The 26,412-nt window shown below is 36.5% G+C and overlaps 1 protein-coding gene across 1 annotated transcript in view; it reads right to left on the bottom strand.

Moving 5' to 3' along the window:
* The window catches only part of APOB (apolipoprotein B), a 71,990-nt gene extending 64,821 nt beyond the window's left edge, over nt 1–7,169 (bottom strand). Inside the window, exons 1-2 of the mRNA XM_044062622.1 lie at nt 7,062–7,169; nt 5,892–5,936 (exon numbers count right to left, since the gene is read on the bottom strand). Of these exons, the coding sequence (XP_043918557.1) occupies nt 5,892–5,936; nt 7,062–7,116 (100 nt within the window). The 5' untranslated portion in view covers nt 7,117–7,169. The remainder of the gene's footprint in view (nt 1–5,891; nt 5,937–7,061) is intronic.
* Nucleotides 7,170–26,412: the final 19,243 nt, after the last annotated feature.

The raw sequence follows: 26,412 nt of genomic DNA, 5'->3' as shown, positions 1-26,412 counted from the left end.
ATGACTGCATAATATATAAATCATGCCTTTTCATATGCACTGTAATATATTCTGAGCTGCAAGATGGCTAATTATTTCCTTAAACAGGCATTAGTCGTATCTGTTCAGCACGTGGTCTAGTTTACTTATACAATCTTAGTATGAAATTAAAGGAAAACTCCACCTCAGAACTAAAAACATATATTGTTCACTCTCTCTTTGTTTTCTGTGTTATTTTAACACCTCAAAATCACTCTGACTGCTTTTTATAGAAGTTATGTTTTATGCAAAATGGCTGCCAGTGGGGCTTGACATATTAATGTGATCTTGTTTTTCTTCAAGCCTTTCTCTTTCCCATAATCCATTTCAAGTTTGCTTTATATGAGTCATGCTAGACATAAGGAAGTAGTAGTGTATTCCCATGTAATTGACATATAATGGGATTAGTGTCAGTCACTGTCATCTTATATACCTTCTGCAGTAGGACTGCTATTTTTATTTCTTAAATGGCCCTCATTTGTGTGTGTGTCTCAAAGCTTGTTTTATAGTATACTAAGGAGTTATGCAGCTGCAACCAAAAATGTAGCTAAATTTAAAGCCTTTGTTCAAAGTAACTTTTTATAGTCCATGATGAATTGACAATTCCTCTCCCCCAAACTTTGGTAAATGTGTTGCTACTTTATAAGGAATAATATTTTCTGACTTTTATCTAAATGTCATAGACATCTTTGAAACTATATTTAAGTTGTAGTAAAATATAAAGTAGTATAAACTACAAACATGTAAAGGTTAAAGCTTAGCATTTCAATAATGTAATGTTGCTTATGTAAATTTGTCAAAAGAGGTGACAACTGCCTTTGAATCATTGACTGATCTAGTTGCTCTGTTTTGCAAAGAAGGACAGGGATACACTGGAAACATGAGTGAATTTGTGTAAGTTATCTTCCTCTCCGCAATAAAGTCAGTGGAAAATAGTTTCACACTTCTCTATATATTTTACACAAATTGCTGAGCTCCTGATATCGGCAGGAGTAGTTAACCATATAAGATTGTCAGCGGGGGGGGGGGGGTTTGTAGTCTTTCCTTTCCATTAATTCCAAGGCAAGGAGATTACTTTTTTTATAACATACAAACAGGTTTCCAATACTTACACTATATTAAAATGATATTGTAGAGAGAAAAGCACTATAAGAGTTGAGTTAAACTGCAGGAGAAGATGGAGTTTTCCTTTAAAAGTAGAAATGACATAAAGGAATAAAGCCCTGATTATCCATGTGGCATACGTTCAACTAACAGCTCATGCACTTGACAGTACAGGCAGAGAGCATAAGTAAGCCAATCCTTTGGGAGACAAACCAGGATTCCCAGTTGGCTAACACTGCTGATGCGATGAAAGGCCACTGACTAAAAGGCAGAGGCCATTAATGAAGTGATGAGCTGGGCAGACATGTCAGTAGCCAGTTAAAATGGTGATGACAGCTCCAGTTGGAGCATTTGTAAGAGAACACATACACAGACCAGGGAGCATAGACTGTCCCTGCAGTGATGTAAGTACTCATGTCACCACCATCAGTGGAGTTAGGCCATAGAAACTAAAATCTTGCATTGCATGGATGCTGGCGAGAGCACAAAACATCCCCATGCCCTCCTAGATAATGGTTACCCATAAACTGTAAATTTGGTCAAAGACAGGCTTGATGGTTGAGAGTCAAGGGGCAAAAATGACATTAAAAAGGTAAAAAATAACTTTTTTAGCTGTGATTTATGTAGTATCATTTTATATGCCAATATCATATACTATTGGTCTTGAATGGCTTTCTACTGTTCTTTTAAAAGCCAGTTTTTTTTATTCATGTGGTTTATTAAGTGAATTCAGACTACTAAATGATTGTCTTGATTGCTATACTCACCAATAACTCTTCCTCTTTTGATGAAGAATGTTACCAACTGACAAAGGATACTGCAGTGGCTGTTGGGTGTTGTAATAGAATCTTGTTACACTAATGTCATAATAGCTTTTTGGAAAGAGTGGTATATTTTTCAGAGTTTTTGTTCTGTTGCATCAAAATGTACTGTAATTTCATGTGTGATATGTTTTGGTATGGGTAGAATGTATCTCTGATTTGTTTTAGTAGTCAATGTGGTGCTTTTGAGTCAATGACTTTTATTAATTGTCCCCTTTAGTTTGCTATGAATGTTGTAAAGCTGTGTTATCCAAATAATTCCTTCATTTCATCACAAGCTTATTAAGTATACCTGTGAATATGGAAAGCTTCACCCATCCCCTGCTAATACTCCCTATTTTTTCAGGTGACATTTTTTTATGATAGACATGATCTCATGCCAAGCTAAACCGAAATTGTGTATGCTTTGTGCATCTGTGTGTCTTTATATGTGTGTGTTTCTGTACAAAAATAAAAAAAATAACAAATATTTAATTATTTACTCACTAATATTTGTGCTGATGATGGGCATAGTAGCCATGCCATCACCTTTGCTTTATCACTGCCTATTATTACCTCATCTACTAACTTTCTTTTTAACTTTTAAAAAATGTTTACTGATCACTGCACAAACCAAAATAATATATTTAATATAACTGGCACCACTTCCATAAACTATTAATTATGAAACAGTAATACTGTGGTTGTATTCAAAATATGTGTTGAACAGTATTTACAATTAAAAACACACAAGGCAAGTCATTGTCAGTGTGCATGCATATTAACTTTTAAAACATATAACATGGGTAGCTATATATTAACTAACCACTGACTTGATGAAGACATCTCCAGTATTACAGTATGACTGCTTCTTTCTGCAACATACAGAACTGAGAAGTTATTGGGGTAGGCTATGTGTGTAGTAAAAAAGCTGCAGCGTGTATGGTTTGTATGGTTGGTATAATTCTACAACAGACTTTTCCTTCCTGCGTAATACTTTGTAAAGTAGCCTCTGCTGCAGCATCATTCTTGGTGAAACACCTGTGAAGTTTTCTTTTTTTTTATGCATCCCTAATACCGCACTCTCATGGCCTGTTGTGTTTGCAACAGAAGCTGGACTAGCACCAACCTACCAGCATAAGAAATCTTGTATACTTGTGCACAGCCTGAATACGATGCCACACAAGCTAAGCAAGTCAAGGTGCTGTGCACAGCTTTCCCATCACGGTATCAAAGGACGCATCATTTCCTGCTCCACAGACCTTATTACAAACATCTCCTTTAGACAAAAGCCAACATTAGAGGCTCAACCCACCCCTTCCCCCAACACTATAGCTACAGTTTGAACATCGGTGGCCAAGGCCATAGCATTCAAGTCTTTATTGTTCTCTTCCACATAGCTGACTTAAACTTATTTGATTCTTTTTTGTATGTGACTTCATTTGGTGCATGTGCAGGCCTTAAACCATCAAATGTTATCTATGTCTCTACCTAACCTAGACAATTATTAAGTCTTTATTTGCCTTTAGTTAAAGAAACTTAGATTTTATAATGTCTATTGTGGAACAAGTCAAAATCAAATGGATTTCATGAGGACTGATTTGTCTTTAACGTATATTCCTAACTATTTATTTAGTGTAGCTAAGGTGCTTCCCATACTTTTATAAATAATAAAGGACAGGTTCATTATAAAGAAATATAAATAAACATCCTGTCAAGTACCAGTACACTGCTAGTACCTTACTGGAACATTTATAATAGTCCCTTACTAATTAGTTAATTCATTTATTCATTATTATTTTATTGCATTAGTTGGATTAGTCTTACTCTAAACAAGGACTGATTTACAGTGGGGATCCAAGAAAAAAGGCTAAATACCTCATTAAGTGCAGTTATTCAGTTGTGGTGTTCAGGTGTTCAACTAGCATAATATCCTTCTGTAATAAGTGTGATTTCAGCTATTGTGATCTAAGATGGATAGAGCAATCTGCTATATTTGAGACAGAAAAATTATAATGTTTTTTGCACTTGGCTATTACTGTCAGGCAGCATGGCAGCAAGAGTATTTATTTCTGTTCGTTTTTTTTTTTTTTAGTTCTTTAAGGTAATAGTTTTCCTATAATAAAATAACAACAGCTTATCTCCCAAAAGTGCTTATTTTTAGATCTGCAACATGTTGAGAAGTGATAACATTTTCGATTGTCTTACTCTATGAACATAAGCTGTCCATAAGGTAGATTCAGTTGTTATAGATCAGATCTGTGTTTTATTTTCTACTAATTTGCTTTTTGGATGAGTGGGCATTGAAAATGAAATTCAGAAAGCAGAAGACAAGAAATGAGTCATGGCAATAAAATAAATAAATAAATAAATAAATACGATAGGGTCTAGATGAAAAAATTAAATGTGATTTGTAAATGCAGTTCATGAAAATCCGTTGTCAGTACTGAAACAACATGTTCTTCATTGTGTTATTTTAAAACTATAAGATGAAAACGAATAAGATTTTCTGTAGCTTGTTGCCGCTAAGCTAGAAAAAAAGGAAAGAAAACACCGATGGCTGATAGTGACAAACTTGATTACTAGTTTGTCCATTTTCTCAGCCATTTCAAAATGATCAGGAGCCTGGGTAGTTTGTCCACTTTTACAGTGACTTAGAAATGCTGGATATCCTGGATAAACAATAGTAACCTTGTATTACCCTTCTATTGAGATGTTTGTACCCATTCCATTCATTATTGAATTTCCTCATACCTTTTGAAACCTGCTATCTCTGTAATAAGCCTGTCTCTTATGCTCAGCATTCTCTCAGGATAAAATAATACTTATTTATTTGACCCTTAACCTTCATTCCACCTTCACATGGTGTCTCTCCGTATTTTATATATCTCTTTTTTTAAAGAATGGCACTCTGAAAGATGCAGTCTTTTTGTAACCTTCTAATTTCTTCCATTAACTAGAACATTCCATGCCTTTAGGATGTAAGATTAAGCATGTTCAACCACTGCTTATGAGTTAAATTGTATGCTCTGTAGTAGTCTGTCTCCATGTTCTGGTTACTTCCTTTAGGTCTATATCCCTGCTGTGGCAGTGTCCCGACGTCAATAACAGTAATCCAGATTTGGTGTCAGTAGTCTCAGTGGCTGTCCATAAGATTGGTACTGATATATATATATATATATATATATATATATATATATATATATATATATATATATATGTGTGTGTATATTTTTTATATTTATATTTCTGCCAAAGATGTTACTAATATGCTAACAGTTCACTGAAAAAAAACATCAACTTTTGTCTGTAGATTTTCATAAATGTAATAACTGTAATCCACACATAAAATAACTTGTTCATGTTAGATTAGTAGAAGTGCCTGTTTTATAATAAAAATTTTGCTTAAAACAATGTGCACACATTTTAAAATGTAGATATCAGGCATTAACTTACATAATGACCATTAGTGTTAGTATAGCTATTAGTATTATAACTTAATGTACTAATATGTACCAATTAGCTATTTTACAAATAATTACTTGTGATATATGTACATTCCACCAGAGGGCAGCGCTACTTAAAATAAAAAAAATAAATGAGTATCTGATGAATGCCTGTCAAGCTGTAATCATGTCCAACTCATCATTTGTACTTAGATACTTTGACCCCTTGCTTATCAAACTAGAACGCAGCAGAATAGTTTATGTGCCTTCTTTATCAGGGTGTCAGATTTTTGAGGGCACTAAAATAACAATATTTACCAGTTGTAAAGCTATTAAAAATATACTGACGTCTTTTTAAGAAAATCTTTACTGCGTTGTTTCAGAGCTCATTAGTTAATTATAAAAAGATAGCCCTTATCTAAAGCTGTAATTTTAAATATGTCTTTTCTTAGCAGTGTGCATGTGTATGGATTTCTTAACAGTATAAAGACAGTATATCATTTTTTATATTAAATATACTTACTTGAGCATGTTGTCTGTATAGTTTCAGCACTCTCTTCCCTTGGCTCTGCAAAAATAATCAGAAATAAAAACTGAATTTATCTATATAATCCTTTTAGAATAGGAAGTTAACTGAATATATTGACTACTGGCTACATTTTCATTTTGTATCGGAAACAAAAATTAAACAGTGTCAGTATTTTTAGTATCTGCTCACTAGCTAAGACTATTAGATATTGATGTCTGTTTCCAGAAAGGTTTTGGTCACTTTAGCCTGGTTAACTAACTTGTTTATGGTTACACAATCTACAATCAAAGGTAGTCAGACTCAGATTTGTTACTTCAGCCCATTAATATGCACCACTTTTCTTTCCTTCACATGCACAACAAAAGAAACTAATTCAGATGCTACTCTAAATTCTAAGCAAGACAGTTCATTTTATGCAGTGCTAATGTACATTTAATCTTTAATTATTTTTATCCACATTTCATCTGTCAGCACTAGGAGATGGTGTGCTGTATTATCCCTCAAATGCCTATGGTAATTGTTTAATTTCTGTAGAGGTAAAATTTTCCTGGCTAGAAATCTATTTAATGAATTGTATTTATTTATTTATTATTAAACAAACGTATATCATTTGAAAAAGTGAGAGCCATGCCTCATTATAGCTGAGTGGTAAACTTTAATTCAGCCTGAGGCATTTGTCATAGTTGTTTTACAAATATATAGCTTATTTTTATTTATCTCAATATGTAATTGTCACAAATCATATATATATATATATATATATATATATATATATATATATATAAGCAATGCAGAGATTACAATATATGTTTCATACAACGGTACCTTGAATGGTGTAAAAGAAGGCAGATTATTTAGTTAGTAAATGAAATTACTTCCTTGAATACCATTTTTTTCTTAAGAAAAATAAATACTATTTCTGCAATATTATTTAGTAATAAAATGATATTGTTCACAAACTATAGAAAATGAGTTAAAATCAAATCATCTTAGATACAATGATGAAAGAGAATCAAACATATAATAATTAAAGATAGTAATGATCGATATGTGTATTCTTTGAAGTTTGCAGTAATAGAAATACACTGTAATTATTGAATTAATACAAAACAAGGAATGAATGTTGCAACATAATCAGAAAGGAAGTAAATAATTTTTACTTACGTGCAACTGCACAGCTACTTAAAAGTAGCAGGAAAAAGAGCTTCATTGTGCTCATGATGAGCAGTTGAAGCCCAATTTTACCTCCAAAATAGTTTGGTGACGATGGAAGAGACTAAGGACCTGGACCTGGCTCTGCTTTTATATAGTCCAAGGAGCTGAGACAGTCTATTTTGTAGATTAGAATGAATTGCACAAGTTTACAGCAGGTCCAAAGGTTGAAAATCAGTTCAACTGCAGTAGGCAACACAGGACAAAGGAACCATGTTTCAAAACAGGGGGGAAATAATGCTTCATGTTTTTTTTTTAATCCCTTGGCCACTACAGATATTCTTTTGTGTCTAGTGACTTTGCAGCTGTTTCCAGTTTACAGTTACGAACTATTTAACACTCCTGTTGGATCACAAAGGTTACTGTTTCATGTGTTGAGAATTGTAGGGCTATATCATAGAACTATATGACATATAAAATTTAAAATAAGAAAGTAAGAGGATCCAGGTTATACTGTTGTCAATGATGTTGTTTGTGTGTGTGTGTGTGTGTGTGTGTGTGTGTGTGTGTGTGTGTGTGTGTGTGTGTGTGTGTGTGTGTGTGTGTGTCTGTCTGTGTGTGGATCCAGGTTATACTGCTGTAATGATGTATGTGTTTGTGTGGTGTGGATCTGGGTTATACTGCTGTCATCATAATGTTGTATGTGTTTGTGTGTGTGTGTGTGTGTGTGTGTGTGTGTGTGTGTGTGTGTGTGTGTGTGTGTGTGTGTGTGTGTGTGTGTGTGTGTGTGTTGTGTGGATACAGGTTATACTGCTGTCATGATGTATGTGCGTGTGTGCGTGTGTGCGTGTGTGCGTGTGTGTGTGTGTGTGTGTGTGTGTGTGTGTGTGTGTGTGTGTGTTGGGATCCAGATTATACTGCTGTCATCATGATGTTGTGTGTGTGTGTGTGTGTGTGTGTGTGTGTGTGTGTGTGTGTGTGTGTGTGTGTGTTGTGTGGATACAGGTTATATTGCTGTCATGATGTTTGTATGTGTGTGTGTCTGTGTGTGTGTGTGTGTGTGTGTGTGTGTGTGTGTGTGTGTGTGTGTGTGTGTGTGTGTGTGTGTGTGTGAGAGAGATAGAGGGGGGGAGTAAACCATAGCCATTGTGCATACAAAAATGAAAATGTTATAACTATGTTGAAGATGTGTATGACAAATATGGCTTAGCTGTTAAATGTTGGTGAACTCAGATAATGAAAAAGTTCTTTAAGAAGATAAACAATGAATCAACAAAAAAGTATGCATTTTCTAGGCCATAAGGAAGCTTTAAACACATTACTTGTGATTTGCCACAAATAAATAAATCAAAGCAGGGCTTCTGTATCAGCTCTTGTGATGGTACCCTGAGGTAGTTTTCCTGATTTATAGCTATGCTATTCATTTTAAACAATCATTATAATAGCGATGGTTGTCTTTCTTCCTCATTCTCTTGAAGAGTCAGATTTTGCTTGTTATGTTCTTCCCACATACAATTTTATTTCCATTGTTATTTTCTGATTATCTAAAAAACTGCTGTTAGTATAAACTTATAAATTCCCATTTCAATTTTACAGAGATTGAATACTGACTCTAGGGTTTAGCCATCACCTCTATCCTCTTTCTATATTGTCTACATATATTCCCACTGTTTCTGTATGTGTTTTTCCAGGTATTCCACTTTCACCTCACTTACCAAAAACATGCTGATTGATTGTCTATACTAAATTGTCCAAGTATATTCTGTTTACCTTTGCCCTTTTGTCTCAGTTCATGATGGTAATGGACTGAAAACTCAAGTCTGTGTGTTTTAAATGTTCAGAAATAGTTGCACAAAATTTAAGAAAGAAAGAATGAAAGAAAACTGAAAAGAAAGGAATCACTGTTGGCACACTCTAATTAACTATAATGGCAGCAATTTCCTATAGCAGGCAGTGCGTTTCACCAAACTGAACCCGATCAGATGGTACCTCATAAAGTTTAAGTTTGGAAAGATATAGAGAAGCCTGAATATTATGTTTTTTCTATGGAAAGGAAACTGTACTGAATATTGCTGTAAGCAGGAAGTGGTTCTGGATAAGGTTGGCCATATTAAAAAATCTGGCAGTAAAGGCAGATTTTGTAATTAATTAGATTCAGGAAAGTTAATACCATACTATACAAATGAAGGAAAGCAATTATCTTTTTCACATTCATTAATATTTCAAGACTTTTTAACTTTGACTTGATGTGTATGAGAAATCTGGTATGACAGCAATATGATGATTTCTGCATTACTAAACTGTACATAAGACTTCATCTGGACTATTGTTCATTTCTACAGTTTGGATTCATACAATCCATTATTCGCTCTTCAGATATCTGGATGAAGCTCCCCAAAAATACAACTGCATGCTGTAACAGAGAATGAGGCCTAGTAAAGATTATGAGAATGCTGCCTACTGGTCCTGTGGAGCCCACTCATACATTACTATGCATCTCACTTATGAAGACTAGGGTAAACCAACCCTTATTAAAATACACACCACATTATTTTGTTTCTCAGTTTGAATTTAGCTATTTGTGACTGATAAAAGATACAACTATTGATCTTACTCAGTGTTTCTCAAATGGCATGACTTTCCTCCCTGGAAAAGCCATATGTTGTTTCAGGGGATGTCATAGTAGGCTTGAAGACTATGAATGTATGAGACTGATAACTTTTGAGTGTTAACTTTTTTATAATGAGTTTAGTCTAAATTAAAAATATTAAATCAATGAAAATATGCATCTGATTGAAATTTGGTAGTAAGTTCATAGGTTCATAGGAGGTTACTAGGCTAGCGGCCCTGGAACCCTTACAAGCCTAGCCATGTTAATCCTGACTTGCCTCAATTGTCTTTGATTAGATGGACATAATGCCTACAGCAAGTCAATGATAAACACTGGCTACCCCTGTCCATGAAGAACATGGGTGCCACCCCTGGGATGATTTTCTGATCTCTCATCCATTTGTCAAGGTTATGCTTGAACAGGGTCAATGAGGAAGCTCTGCTTCACGTGAACTGGATGTTTATTCCAGAGGAGTGGCAATTTCTGGGAGATATATCTGTCTCTCTAGCATGTTCTGTTAATGTCATAGGCTAGGTTAAGATCCCTAGAGCGACTGTTGTGCCATGTGACTTGCGGATATGCAGCTTATCCATCAGGGTGGGATCAGAGACTGCCCTGTAGGCCAGGCAGCAGCCTATATGATACAGAGTACAGTGACAGGGCTTTCAGTCCATCCATGTAAGTCATAGTTTGGAGACCTTGTACTTTCTTGGTTTGAAAACTCTTTGGTCTCTCCAGCTGCTGCAGGTGTCTGGTGAGGTACCTGTAGAAGGTACCATTGTACCCTATTAATGGTCTGATGAGGGTCGAGTACAGTGTAGTTATAACATTCTTAGATCAGGATGCAACGCCCTTACTTATAAGATGTGCAACATAGAAGGCTTTCCTTACCACTGTGGAAACTTGGTGGTCAAAGTTCAGATTGCTATATACCTCTGTTCCCAGATCTCACACCACTGGTTTGAACTTGGAGCACTGTCAATATTGTAATTAGAAGGGAATTCCACTTTGCCAAAGGAGATAACAATGCACTTTTTTCGCATTTAGTTTTAGACCGTGGCTTTGGCACCAGTCATTTCTCTGTGTTAGCCCTTCCTGTAATATGTTAATATCACTGGGGGACTCAGTGACTGCACCCAATTTGTAATTATCAGAGAACTCGGTAAGCCAAAGGCCATCTACTTTAGCCTGGACTTCCGGAAATAGATTCCAAACAGTAAAGGGCCCATCATAGATCCTTGCAGTATACCAGTGGGGACGGGACTACTGGTAGAGGTGGAGTCACCAACTTTGACAGTATGCATTCTGTCTGTGAGCCAACTGGCTACCCATATAGTGATGTAAGGGTTACTCCCCAGCTGGGAGAGTTTCTCACTGATACCCGAGTAGGGGATTGTGTCAAAAGACTTGGCTAGGTCAAAATAGGCAGTATGTACTGTCTTACCTTAATCCAGGGCTTTGTTAACTTTCTCAAAGAAGTCTACTAGGTTTAATAAGTATGATCGACCCTTAATGAAGCCAAACTGGATTGCGTCTAGAGTTTGAAGGTTGTTTATTATTTTGTTGATAATGTCCATGATGATTCTTTCCATGGCCTTGCAGATGATGCTGGTTAGACTTATGGGTCTATAGTTCCCAGGGTCAGTTGATGATCTCCCTTTGTGCAAGGGGATTACTTTTGCTGTTCTCCACTCTGCTGTAACAAAGCCAGTTCTAAAGTTATGGTTAAAGACAACGCCAAGTGGTTCAGTTAGGTCTTGTTTTAGATTGCTTAACAAGCAACCTGGGATCTTAGCTGGTCCCACTGAGGCCATGTTTCTGGCCTTGGAGTGTGCAGATATGGCCTGATCTCTAGAGATACTAGGCAGTGGACTGGTGTCAGGTATGCTTTGGGATATGGCTGGTGGGGACAGTAGGGTGAAGTTTGCACCACATCTGTCATCTTGTAGGTTGGCAATTTCCTCCAGTATAGTATGAGTGGTACAATCTACTACCAGTTCAGCACATAGCTGGGCATTCCCTTTTAGACTTTGAATGCAGATAACAAATGCCTTATAATTATCCTTAGCAAAAGATGCTATTTTAGCTTCATAATTAGCTTTAGAAGACTTTACAAGATTTCTGATTTGCCTGTTCAAGCTGTGGAGGGAATTCTTTGTCTGCTAAGTCAGTTCCCCCTTGATCTTAGACATTAGTTTCTTCATTTTGTTACATAACCTGTTTACACCTGAGGTCCACCAGGGTGGCTTATTTTCTCAGGAGGACCTGGTTTTAATCTGATCAGGTACAGCCAAGTCTATACAGTTGCTTAAGTGCTTATACAGGACAATTGTGTACCCCTCTGCATAGTAGTCGTTGTCTGTGATTGTGGGGGGGGTATAAAAGTTTTTATGCCATCACTTAGTAGGCTGTAGTTTGCTTTGGAAAAGTTTTTAAGCTTTTTTGCTCTTGTGGTGGTGACAGGTTCAATAGTTACTTCAAACGAGACTGATGTATGGTCCAACCTTACTAGGGAAAGCATCACACAAAGGGAGTGCAGATGCAGACTATCTATTCCAGAGCATTTGTACTGACAAAGTCCAGGAACCTCTGGGCGAGCATGTTCATCCTCATGTGTCACCCACTTGATAGAAGGATAGTTGAACTCTCCCATGACTAAGGTGTTGGGCTGTATGGCGAGTGGCTCCAGTAAGTCCAGGTAGGTGGTGTAAATGAAGGTGGAGAGATTCAAACCCTGCATCCTTTTACAATTCAAATTGTATTATCCTGTGTGTGTGTGTGTGTGTGTGTGTGTGTGTGTGTGTGTGTGTGTGTGTGTGTGTGTGTGTGTGTGTGTGTGTGTGTGTGTGTGTGTGTGTGTGTGTATGTAGGGGGTTGCAAGCTTGCACAGAAGCATAAAAATTTGCAATGTGATACATACAATTCTTTTCTAAACTGAACAAGTGAAACTAAACTGTACATCAGAAATGTAGTGACCTTTGTATATTGTTAAGTTCAGTCAAAACTGTAGAGTGCTGTATACTTATTTGCATGGGCTGGCCTAATGACTTTTTTGATACTTAACGGAGATTCAGACAGGTTTGCATAGCTTGCAGGAGTAACATTAGTAGGTCTCGTTGTTATTGTTTCGTCATTTAGCTGAATCCAAATTTTTGTGATCTCAAGGATGTTAGCACACCAGGCCTACCTGTCAAGCACTTAAACTTTAAGTTTGTATAAATTCATATTCATTACTTCAGTAATACTGTCCATCCACTTTAGCCCCTGTTGCCTCCGTCTTCGTTTGACTTCCCTCTTTGACATCACCAGTGCCTTTTCTAGTGATTCCTGTATTCACATTATGTGGCCTAAGTATTTGAGTTCTAGTTATGCTATCACACCTTCCAGTGAGCATTATTAAGTATTAGAGTCTTACAGTCCATGGAATTCTCAAAGTTTTCCCCAACACCAGTGTTCAAAAGGATCATCTTTTTGTATATAATCTTATTATATTTCATCTACCACAGGCATATGTTAACAATGGGAAAGTCATAGCTTTGAATGGCATATTAAGAATATTAACACATGACAATGAACTCCAGTAATTTATTGTTAAGACCCATCCATATATAATCTTTGATAACACAGAAGTATAAACCCCTCACTATGCCCCAGATGACCCGAGTTCAGCTGGTTGCTGAGGTGCCTAAAAGATCTGACAGCAGAAGATTGAGATAGTTGGTCTCACACTGCCACAGTCCTACAGAGTATGGGTGTTGATGCAAATCTGTGGCCTGGGAGGGCAGATGATATGCTCAGATCACTGCTTGGTGATATCCATCAATGTGGGTGTGCAGAATTATGCATTCACACGGGCAAGGCACTGTTAGTTTTTGTGATGATGCAGATCATCTCTCTGCCCAGGGATGAAGATAGGCATGTCCCCTGCAAGTGTGTGTATGTGTGTGTGTGGGGGGGGGGGGGTAGGCCTTTATAAACATCTTCATTGCTAGATATCAGCAACCTCATGGCTTCCTGAATAATGGGCCCCATCCAGACATTTCTCACTTTGATTACTGGTAAAACCCCTGGTAAGGGTGGCTTATATATATATATATATATATATATATATATATATATATATATATATATATATATATATATATAGATATATATATATATATATATAGATTTTACCGGGAAATTCCAACTGGACACAGGTCCTTTTTCAGTGGAGGCCCAGGGAGAAAAGCTCCACAGAAAGACATGGTAGACGGTAAACAATAACAATCAAAAACTCAATTATAGTCAGTATATACTTTTTAGTGCCTAGAGGTTCCAAGTTCAATATTTATAATTTATTGAATTAAAAGAAGATATTTTAAGTTTGAACTCTTTTAAGATACCATTCAAAACTTATGTCATAATATTACTATATGCTAGGCTTACAGTAACAGCATAGCCAGCATTTTAAAATTTGAAAATAAAGTGTGATGAATTTCTAACAAAAAAGTGTACTAACTTTCTTTCTTCTTTTTAACTCCTATATAAAGACACAGCTGCTAATTATTTTGACATATTGTTAGCAGTTCTCCACTGGATGACTTCCATCTAATCCAGATACATGCACACATGTATCCACTGTCACTTTGCTACTACCTTCCAGAATCTGTTCACCAAAATAATGATGAACTTCTGCCTGGATTCTACCATCTATTCGCAAACCATAATAGTCATACTTGTGCAGCTTATAGTCATTTGCCATTTGTTTCAGAGTCAATGACAAAACAATATTGTAGTAACCCACTCATAAAAAAACATCCAGGTTGACTGAATAGAGAACTACTAGCCAGCTGCTTTGTCAAATCCATTGGCAGAAATTCCAAACAAAGAAGTTTAGCAGACTTGCAAATCTACATGGCCTAGTGTAGATGGATCTGCACGGTGTAAAGTTGGGACACCCTATAGCTACTGACCCAATGAGAGTAACTAATGACAGAGTAAGACCAAGGCAACTATGACATGGTCTTGTTCATATATACTTACCAAATGCTCATGACACAGTCAGACAATCTTTGCTGCTCTCTATAGAGTTTTCAATATGGGACTTTCATACGAAAACTTTCTCTTCATTGATCTCTTGTGGGGGAGAAGTCAGTGGATCATTTGGATCTAGTTGTACTCAGCTCTTTCAGATCCAAGATTTATTGCATCCAGTGTTCTATAAGGGGCCTCTCTGTTCATAATCTAGTACATGTAGGACTATGCAGGCCTCAGAGACCTAGTTTAGTATGTGGGGGACTCTTCAGTGATCTGCTGCTTAACTGTTTTGAAGTGATATGGACTGTTACAAAAAAAGGCTTTTGTACTCATTTTTTGCTGGACATCAATGTTCTCAGCCTAATTATGCCTGCCTGACGTTATTAACAGCACAACAGAAAGCGAAATCATTAAAATCATATCTGCATTCTGAAGTAAGGTATAGAATTTTTGAACCAAGTCCTGTTGTCTTCAGATGAAAAAACTAAGCTGGCTAAAGGGAGTGCATTACCACAGAAACTAAGTTCATGTTACATGCAGCTATCCTATTGCCCTATCACCTGTTCGGTGGGGTCATTCTAGCAAGCATTCCACAGATGCTCCTAAATTTGGCTGCATTAAGATAACTAATATAAACCAATGCTGTCATCAACATCCCATCATTATAATACTTTAGCTAAACTGGGACAGCTCTGACGTGACTCTAAACACAGCTATATACAGCACTATGACTGATTTGAGAATGCCCCATGGCATGGTGCTGGAATAAATCTTAGATCTTCCAATGGCTACTGGCTATGCATGGTTAAGGTTGGTGACATGACAATGAGTATTCATTATTACAAATGTGAGACTCAATATTGCAAGTCCCACAATTCTGAAACATAAAGTTCCATTTTAGAATACAAACTTGCTGTTATACTTTTACATGTTTTGCAGTGGGGAAGGCCCCCATATACTCCTAATATAGGGACTGTGCCACCATAGGGCCATTACTATATATTAGCTCTGAGTACAGGAGTGCTCCAAGGTTCAGCAACCCTATTATTATATCCACCACAATTGCTATAACAGCCATGTAAATCAGAGAATTCCAGTTATGATCCCTGGAAGTACTACAGGCAGGTGACATTCAGTGGTTAATATCACAAAAATGTAATGTGCTCCTTCCACATTTCAGAAGTTATTTAACTGCCATTTAATATAAGTTTTACCTCGTTCCATTTTCTGCATTGTGTTGGCTCTTCAAATCTGCTGATGTTTAGGAACTAATCCAGTTGGCTTGCTCACCCATCCCAGTGATGCTAATACACTACAGGAAACACTAAATATGATCAGCTCTTAATGTGATTCCCATTGGTTACAGTACAACATATTAAAATGTGGCATATCATGTTTTAATCCATATTACAACCATGTAAATTAGGAGTTACATAATGTACATAGCCCAGCTCTGAGGAAAATACAAAAACTAGGTACAGTTACTTTAAGTACAACAAATTTCCATTCAGTTTACAGAAAATATTGTGCCCTGCCAAAATAATGTTGTGATTAATATTTTCAGATGTTATTTACTGAGCTTATACACAGAATTATTTAAGAGTTTAGAAAACCAATTAAAAAATATAATTCTTTCTGTATATTTTCCTAAAGTGCTGCCACTGAATCTGAGTCACTTCAAAGAAGAGAGCTTAAAATGTTTAGACAGTTATTGTGGTTCTTTCAAAAGCAATATGTCATAGTTATTGGACTTATATAGTACTGTTTACAGATTAGTTGCTGTTGTTGTTGTTGTGTCTTTCGGCTTTTCCCGGTTAGGGGTCGCCACAGCGGAACTCCAGTCCACTAATGACTGGCAGTGGATTTTTACGTGCCGAGTTGCCAGCCCTGACACCCAACCTTCAACGAAGGTACGCCCATTCATGCATGTCTACACACAGAAGACGCTCTAGCTGAGAATCGAACAGGACAACATCTTACTGTGAGACGACAATGCTACCGCAGCACCACCACCGCAGTTACTGGTTTCAGATTAGTAAGGTAAATTAAAGCTAATGCAAAATTTAATTTACCTTACTGGTTACAGATTAGTAAGGTAAATTAAATTTTGCATTAGCTGTTGAAGCTAATAACATTATTATTAGGATAAACAAAAATGATATTATGTGACCAAATACACATTGTTTACAGAAGTTTTAATATATTTTAGAAAAAAATAAATTTCTTGATATAAGAGCAAATGAGTATTCCATGTTTTCTTATTCGAAAGGTAGAAGTATAAGAGATTTCTTGGTGCATGGCAAGTTTCAGCTGCCTGTAAGTCATAGGAGTTTGGGGGGTGGGTGCAACAGGTACTGGAAAGTGCAGTTGTTGTCAGTATGTAGTAAAAAGTTTTGATAAAATTAATGAAAATTATTTTTACATGCAAAGGGAGATTTTCCTGTGACAGTACTGGAATAGTTTATGGTTTGACATGTCCCTGTGGTACGGTATACATGGGAAAAGTAAAAGAAGCTTCAAACAAAGGTTGAAGGAACATGTTAGGGATGTTAAGAAGGGCAAAGAAGAAAGTCCTGTTTCATTACATTTTAAAAGAATGTCACAGTGGAAATATACAAGGCTTACAAGCTACAATTTTGTGGCAAGTACAACAAATGTATGACTTTGATATTAAAAGACAACTTTGGAAGTTAGACTCTACTTTAATGCTGAAGTTTAACACTTTAATTCCATATGGAATGAATCAAGAATGTTACTGGAAATGTTTTCTTTAATTCATTTAAGTCGGTGATTGGTTAATTGTTTATAATTATGCTATTTAAAGATATAATATGTGAAGTAGGGATATACTCTGTAAAGGTTGAAGAGCATTTTATGCTTTGTATTTACTGCTAACCAAATTTTATTGGATCCAGTGTGTGCTTATTTTAATTGTTTTGTGGGACTACATTGTGGATCTACTACTGGACTGGACTATAATTTTAATAAAATATAAAGGTAATCACTGGCTTCTTTGCTTGTGTGGTGGTGAAAAGTTAGCATTATGTTTCATTTCGAAATAATAGGGACTCTGCACATTAAATTTAACATTGCAAGGTGCAATGATGTATGCAGAAAAAGACTTGTTAGAAATCATGCTCCAAAGCCCTGGACTCAATTTCTGGAATCATTCAGAAACACCTTAGTCAGTTTTTAAGACAGTACTAGACATCTGGGTGAGTGAATCTGAGTGCACATATCAGTGTCATGTTCCTATAAGGCCACTAGGAAGAGAATATGGTCACCTTCTTTATTAACCTGTGAATCTATGGAGCTGTGCCTTACTACAGCCAGCTTATGGTGAAAAATTCTCAATTGCCTCAAGTTACATCACAATTGCTCCAAATCTGTCATCAATTAATGAAAATAAATGCAAAGGACTGCCTTACATTATCACTTTATCATAGATACATAATTGCTAATATTACAGCTAATATGATTAAAGCACCTAAAAAGAATGATTTCCCGTATCTCCCTTCTTACTGTAAACCACAATAAGCTGCCTACCCCTGATTTTATTTTCCTATCACGTAGATTCTGCAGGCTCCAGCTGGAATTTGACCATTGTAAAAGCACTAAAAAGTGCTGTAGTGCAGTGAAAAGATTGCAGTGATATTTTGCATGATAAAAACTTAATTATAACTCAGCCACTGATGTATCTCACAAGAAAGGTTAACAGCAAGGGGAAAATGTACAGAAGTAAACGTTCTCTGCAGAAACCGAAGGTTAAAAAAAAAAATATTGTTCTCATACAAGCCTATGACATATTTTTGGTATACTTCCAGTTTACACGCATACCTCCTTTAGGAGTCCAAATCTGTTTTTATTTGTTGTTTTTTTTTTTTTTTTTTGGGGGGGGTGGATACTTTAATTAAGTAACTTACCATCAAATAATACTCAGTATTAGAAAGAGCAATAATGTATAAACAAAATGACACTAAGGTTGTTAAAATAAGATATTCTGCAACCCAGAAATGAATCACTGTTTTCAACTTGCTATTCATATTTTCATATTAATGTTCATATTCATATGAAGGACAGACCTACATGCTATTGAGGGAGTATGGTATGAAATGTCAGGATGGGACACAGGAAAAATTCATTATCAATATACATTTACATCACAATATACTGGCAATTTTGCTAGCTGTTTGTTAGTAATTGTGAAACTAAGCAACATTTTCGCATGGACTTAATACTTTAAAAATCAAGTGACTTACAAATGATTGCCTGGCATCAGGTGAAACCATAGATGTAGTTGAAGAAAACTGTCTTTGACATTTACAATGTAAGTTTCACATCAAGACAGTTATTCAGTGTGATGTATGTTGCTAATTATACAATTAAGCATTTTTTTTTTGTCAAAAATATTTTTATTGAAGTCTTTTGATACAATAAAAACAGGAAAAAATAACAATATACCGCTTGCATTTACAATACATGAAACCTATAACTATGTACACATTTACAATAGAAGTCACCACAGAGAGCATTAATAACTTTAAAACTTATTCATAAAGGACTGAAAAGAGAAAAACACTTATGCAATTAGGGAAGAGGAAGTAATAGGAGGAGCATATCGGAGAAAAATATGTGGATTAAGATTGTGAGATCCAAGTTAGGAACCTGGTATAATGTATGAATATTTATAATTACAGTTATAATTTTAGTTTGGGACAGTGAGAGATATAGACTGGTTCATTTGTTTCAAGAGCAAAATAAATGTCTCAATAAGCATGCAGTCAGAGAGGTATTTCTTGCTGTCATGTGAAAGCTTGTCTGGTTAACAAAACTGTTCTAACATTATATGTCCAGGTTGTGCAGTTTCCGAGATATGACGAATTGCTTGTGAAATATTAAGAAAACATATAATTTTGGGTATGTGTGACTCATTAAAATATAATATTTGTGGAAAGACTATCAATGTATTAGTTATTATTACCATACATAATACTTCTTACTGATATCATTGCTATTTGTACAGTTTTAATAGCTTTTATTACTCATAGATTGTTTACATTTGTTTATTTTACCCTTTTTAATTTGATTTTTCAGAAAATGTTTTGGAATGCAGGGATATGTTTAGGCTGCTAGATGTGTGACATTCCGTACCACATAAATGTGTCAGTTTTCTTAACAAGTGAATTTGGTGAAGTTTTAGGCATATATTTCAAAGTCAGATTTGTCATTTGATATCTCACATCATTAGAACATGCTTAACACTATAGCATCATACATTCTTCAGTTTTTGTTGTGTAACCAGAAACCCCTATCATTTTCCAGCTGTACTATTAATAACAGCTAATGGTCCTATACATAGGATATTAAACCCGTGCATACTTATCTATTATCCATTTGTTATTTTCTGTGATTCAAATTATGTACTACCTTAGTTGGCACAATACTATCTCATCAAGTAGTTCATAACTAAGCAGATAGAATGAAGATTGCTAACATATTATATATAGATCTAGTGCAATATTCCATAATCTGCTTTCTGATTTTAATAAGTCTATTAAAATTCATTTAATTCAACAAGCAGCAGTCATTTTAAAGTCAATATTTGTTCTGTTTTCCAAGAGCATATATATTCTTTGTATGAAAATCAAACCAACTATCCTGAGATTATACAAGGGGTTGCTGAAATGTTCTAAGCCTCGCCTAGAAGGGAATGACATGAAGTCATGAAATTTATTCACCCCGAAGTTCAACGCACCTGGCATATTGTGTCTGAAGTTTCTGTAACCCTGCCAAAAAAAGTCTGAAGTCTGGTCACTGAAATACTGTTCTGTTGCTTCAATCACCTTCAAATCACTCAGAAGTTGCCACCCTTTCAAACTCTTTTTAGAGTTTGGAAACAGGAAATACTCAGATGGAGCAAGATCTGGTGAGTAGGCTGGATGGTCTATGCACTCAAACCCCAGTTTTGTGAAAACATCTATTGTTTTGCCAGCCTTGTGAATAGGTGCATTGTCTTGCAAAAAGAGAACTCCTTTCCACAGATTCCCTCTCCTTTTTTCTTTCAATGCGCCTTTAATCGGCACAGCAAGTTACAGTAGAATTTTGCATTAACTCTTTGGCCCCTTGGAAGGCAGTCAGTCATTTTAACACTTTCCTAATCCCAAACCACTGTGGCTGTGACCTTTCCTGTTGACTTTTGGGTCTTGAACTTCTTTGGCTTTGGTGAAGCTGAGTGCCACCATTGCATGGACTCTTGTTTTGTCTCAGGATCATAGTGGTGTAGCCATGATTCATCAACAGCAACTATTCACTTCAAAAAGTTGGCACCAGACTAACGAAAATGACACAAAATCATCTTGGAATTGTCCACTCAATGTCTTTTCTCATCAGCATTCAAATATTTGGATACCCACTTGGCTGACAGCTTCTACATGCCCAGATGCTCATGGATTATAAACCCAGCATGTTCCCTGGACATCTGTAGTGTGTCAGCAATTGTTTTAGCTGATATTTGCCGATTTGCCAAAATCAGGTCAATGACATGGTCAACAGTTTCAGAAGCTGACAACATCTGAGGCCTCCCAGACCTTGCTGCATCTTTGGTTTTAAAATCTCCAAGCTGAAAGCTTGCACACCAGTTTTTCACAGCTGAGTAAAAAGGGCACTTGTCACTCAGTGCTTGTGTCACACATTCATGGATTTTGTTTGGAGTTTTCTTCTGCAGAAATAGGATCTTCATGACGGCTCGGAGTTACACACTTGAAAATTCCATACTTTTCGTTGACATGGTTCAATCAATGACCTGAAATAATGTCAAAACATAGCATTATGATTCTGCAAATTGTCAGTTACAAGATGAAATAACCCCCTTTTCAACTGCAGAGGCAAAATAATGCTTAGAATCTAGAAAGATGATCATAACTTTTCAGCACCCCCATGTATATTACCTAAGTATGTTTTTCCTTGTGCTTTATACCAATAAAAATGAGAATTGCCCAGATGGATAACCAGATTAACAAGGTGAAATAAAATTGCAAAATAAACAAGGAAAAAACAGAAAGTCTGTATTTTGTGGACAATTTATTGCACCAAGATGCTTTGTTAGCCATTGGTATGTGCCTCTGAAATTCCAGTGACAGTTCCAGCACTGTGGCATAGTGGAATGATCCCATGACTATGGCCCAGGTGACCGGGGTTTGATTACTGGTTGGGAAATCTGAGATGATAACAGGAAAAAATGTCCATTCCTGTCCTTGGGGCAAGGGAGTGCACATGGATACACCTCACAATTGATCCTTAATGGCGATCATGGACATGCAGGGGGCATTGTCCTTAACGGAATAGATACGAACATTGCCTGAGTCACCATGGAGGCTGGATGATGCCCCTGTACATCCCTACTGAATGTCCACTGTATGAAGTCAAAGAATGCACCTAGTAGAAGGGGAACTTAAGGCATAAAATAAACAAAAAAAATAAATAAAAACTACTATTGGGAAACAGCATGATGCTGAACCAGAGTACTCCATCTCTCACCAGCCACAGATATTGGTAGAATATTGCCTTGGGGAGACTACAGTGATCCCCGTAGGACCCAGTGAATGAGAAGAACTGCTGGGAACTGATATTCAGTGAAGAGACAAAAAAAATGAAATTCCAGCAACAGTGTGTTTTTTGAAATAATGGAGTGGCTAAAGTATATATAAGGGAATATATGCTGCCTCTGAGGTCATGGTAGCTTCAGTATACCACTAAAGGGCTAATATATATCTATATATATATATATATATATATATATATATATATATATATATATATATATATATATAAATAGCATCAGTGGGAGAGATGTAACCTCCCATGTCAGTGGTATGTGAACAAAGACCTTGCAAACTGTTGTAAAGTTGTAACACATTGTTTTAGAACTGACTTTTGTTGTGAATCACAGTTTATTGTTCACATTGTTGGGACCTGTGGTGTCAGGCTAGGACTTCTGGTAGGGAGACATCGTCAGTACCAGGCAGCAGCTTTGGTGCTACAGGTAACAGTTTGCCTGCACAGGATGTAATACTTTTTCCTGAGGTGAGAGAGCACCAAGCAGATGCCCGATCAGCTTCCTCTTTCCTTGCATCATCGTTACCTTGTCCACCTAATCTCCTAAAATAGCAGACCTAAACCAATTGAGTCTTAGTCTCAAAACAGGCAGAAAATGGACCTGTGTCTAGTTGGAATTTCCCGGTAAGCAAATGTAAATTAATAAATAAATAAATATCATATGCAACATTATTCCATGTGAAAACAAAGAACATCTAATAGCCTAATATAGTGAGAATTGTATTATAGCTGAGAAATGGCACCTGAAAGAAATATATACATTTCCCAAATACAGATGACACATATATGTAAATTATATCAATTAACTATATCAGCCATAATTAGAAAGTATAATAAAACCCATATCTATGATAAGCTATGATGAGACTATACAGAGAAATCCTGAGACCCAACTTACTTCCACTAGATTTCATATTAGACCTCGTTCACCTACATGGCCATATAGTTTGAATTAATCACTGCCAAGAAGCATGGTATCTAACATCACAATGATACTTCATACATGCAAACCAACTGCATAATTGGTAACATGTCTAAAACATTGGGGGATAAAGGAGATTTCCACTTAGAAGTAATGCACTTTGTGGCTATCATTAATGCTAGTCATAATACATGATACAGGGTTAGGATACAGGCTGTGGCATGTGAAATTTAAGAACCCTAAGGATTGGGGAAAAGGCATCCTCGTTACTCCTACCTTATACAGAAAGCTCAGTGTACAGAGCCAGAAAAGGTATGTAACAGGTCAGGTAGCAAAAATATGTATAGAAGTCCCAGGTGCAGGAGTGGAACCCCCTACCCCCCAGCAAGCAGAAGAAGAAGCAGAGTACATCCTGTGACTCTACTCACGAGCATCCTCCATGCAGATATTTATCACCATAGAGATAATGATGTACAGAAAATGGAAGCTGAGTCCAGATCCTTTTCCTCCACAGAGGATATATACTCAGAAACATCCTTTATCTTATCTAAACGTACAACATGGACACAGATAATTCACCCAGAAATGTGTCTGCACAAAAGAGAAGGAAATTTAATGTTCTAGAACTCAAGTGAAATTTTCCCTAGATAAAAAATAAACTGCTGTTCCTCAGTTAAGGTAGCATGTTTCATACCTTAGTGTTTAGCCAATAAAAATGAACAGGTCTGATTATAAGCCTTTATACCTTATCAGTTTACATGAAACTGTAGACTTGGATCCTGAAAAGGCCTAAGAGGAATGATCTCCAACAAATGAAAATAACAGATTAAGCAGTTACTCAATCATAGGTTCATAGGTAAGTACTAGGCTAGCCTCTCTTGTGGGTCATTTAAACCTAGCCAGTTTCCCTTTTTGATGGAAAGCCCCAACAGTAACCTGCATAATCACAAATGATCAACCAACACCTTTCTGAAGCATGCATTAACTCTGATTTTTTTTTTTTTGAGGGTCAGGCTCCTTATAGAAGCTATGTGAGCAGTTCCAGGATAATAACAAGGCTGGTGATCATAGGCATTCCTGTTTAGTTCCTTGATTAATGGACAGTGAGGAAGAGATTTATGGTTCCAGTTCAACTATAGATGATGGAAAGGAGTAGAGTCTATTAAGTACTGAAATGAAGCTAGGTATAAAGACAGAATAAATTCAGTTGAACAGTTGAACATTTTTTGTGTCATCTAATCAAATAATCAAGAAAAAAGTAACCCCACTGGGAGCATTCCATGCTCCTATGTAGCACTTGGAATGTTGTCATTATCCTGCTGTGCTTGTATAAACCTGCATTCCAGGTGGACAGGAATCAAAGCTACATCTCTCAGTCTATTTGTCCCTGGACTCAAGCAGATAGTATCAACTAAGGACAGAAAACTGGGTGATAAGAATCAGAACACACAATAATGCATTTTTTGGTATTTAGTGTCAGTCCATGATTTTGGCACCAGTTATTTGTTTTGTACAAACCTATCTGCAGGATGACCAAGTCATTTGGTGATTCAATGACTGCTCCTATCTTACAGTGATCTGCAAATGTAATCTGCCACAGACTTTTGGTGCTGTATTTTTTCTTCAGAGAAGTACATACCAAATAGGAGAGGTCCCAGCAGTGAACCTTAGGGGACACCACTAGTGATTGGTCTCTTTGTGGAGGTAGCTTCCCCTATTTTGAGCTCTTGCATCTTATCTGTGAGCCAGATGGCAATCCAGTGAGTGATGTATGGGTTTATTTCCAGTGTATTTAGCCTTTCTAGTATGCCTGAGTGGGGGATTGTGTCAAACATTTGGCCAGGTTGAGGTATGTGACGGGAACTGATTTACCTTCATCCATTGCTTTGCTGACCTTTTTAAAAAAGTCCACCAGACTGAGTAAGCATGACTTGCCCTTAATTAATCCAAAGGGAGACTGGTCCAGTGTTTGGAGGTTTCATATAGGTCCTTATTGATTAGTTCCAAAGTCTTTCCATAGCTTTGTATATCAGGCTGATTTGACTTGTGCGTCAGTAACTGCCTGAGTCTGTGAAAGGTCCTCCCTTATGCAGGGGAATGACTGTAGCTGTTCCCCATTCACTTGGCACAAACATGTATGCAGGCTGAGGTTGAACAGTGTTGTTAGCAGATGGCTAAATCATGCTTCATGCTATTTAAGACAACATCCAGAGATATTGTTAGGATCCATCAATGCAGTATTTTTAACTTTTATTAGCGCTTTTTGGGCTTTGTCTTGTGTGATATATCTTGTAGTGCTGATGAGGGTAAAGTTTGAGATTAATTTATTGGCTAGCAGGTTCAGTATTTCTTCAGCCTCAGTGTAAGTAACATCATTCATAGTCAGCTCAGTGCATTGCTATGCTGTGATTTTATGATTACGAACATAACTAAAAAAAATGCCTTCTGACTGTCTTTGACTTCGGAAAATATTTTAGCCTCAAACTTGACTTTGGTGTATTTATTTAGTTTGTGAGCTGTTTGTTTATTTCAGTGATGAGAGGTCTATCACTCTGGGAATTACTGTTTTTACTTTTGACTCAAATTGTCTTCCTTTTATTGTAAACCTTGTTGATATTATAACTGCCATGAGGGCTTGTTTCTGGGGTTTATCCTGCGTTTATTGCTAGAGGGTACAGCTGCATCTGTGCAGCTACTTGCATGCTGGTATAGTATGGTGGTGTATGTTTCTGCATATGCATATTTATTTACTCTTGTTCTAATACTATCTATTTTGGAAAGATGTTAGCTGCAGCATATTATAATGCTAGCAAATGTGCACAGAAGTGTGCATACATAGGAATTTACTCAGATGAAGCAAGCTGTAATGTACAGTTTAAGCAGCAGTAAACACTACAGATTCTTATTACCACACAGAATGTCTTTATCTAATGTTATATTGTACAACCTGGACTTAAATTCCTTGGCTTTTTGTAGCTATGCACATTACTCTGACCATGAGACAAATGACCAGTATAGTCATCCGTAGTGTCACAGTGCAGCACTAGAGAGCTACAGAAACAGAACCACCACAGTGCAGCATTTTGTTGTGCAATATGTCATTTACCAATGTGTGTCCATGCTCACAGTGTGACCATTTGCTTTTCAAAATGACCTGAGTGAACAGCTTTAGCTGTTTCAAGCACTGCAGAATATAG

The sequence above is a fragment of the Protopterus annectens genome, chromosome 2.part1, assembly GCF_019279795.1.
Source record: "Protopterus annectens isolate FY-2018-M chromosome 2.part1, PAN1.0, whole genome shotgun sequence".
Lineage (NCBI taxonomy): Eukaryota > Metazoa > Chordata > Ceratodontiformes > Protopteridae > Protopterus > Protopterus annectens.
This window is presented reverse-complemented; position numbering and strand designations above follow the sequence as displayed.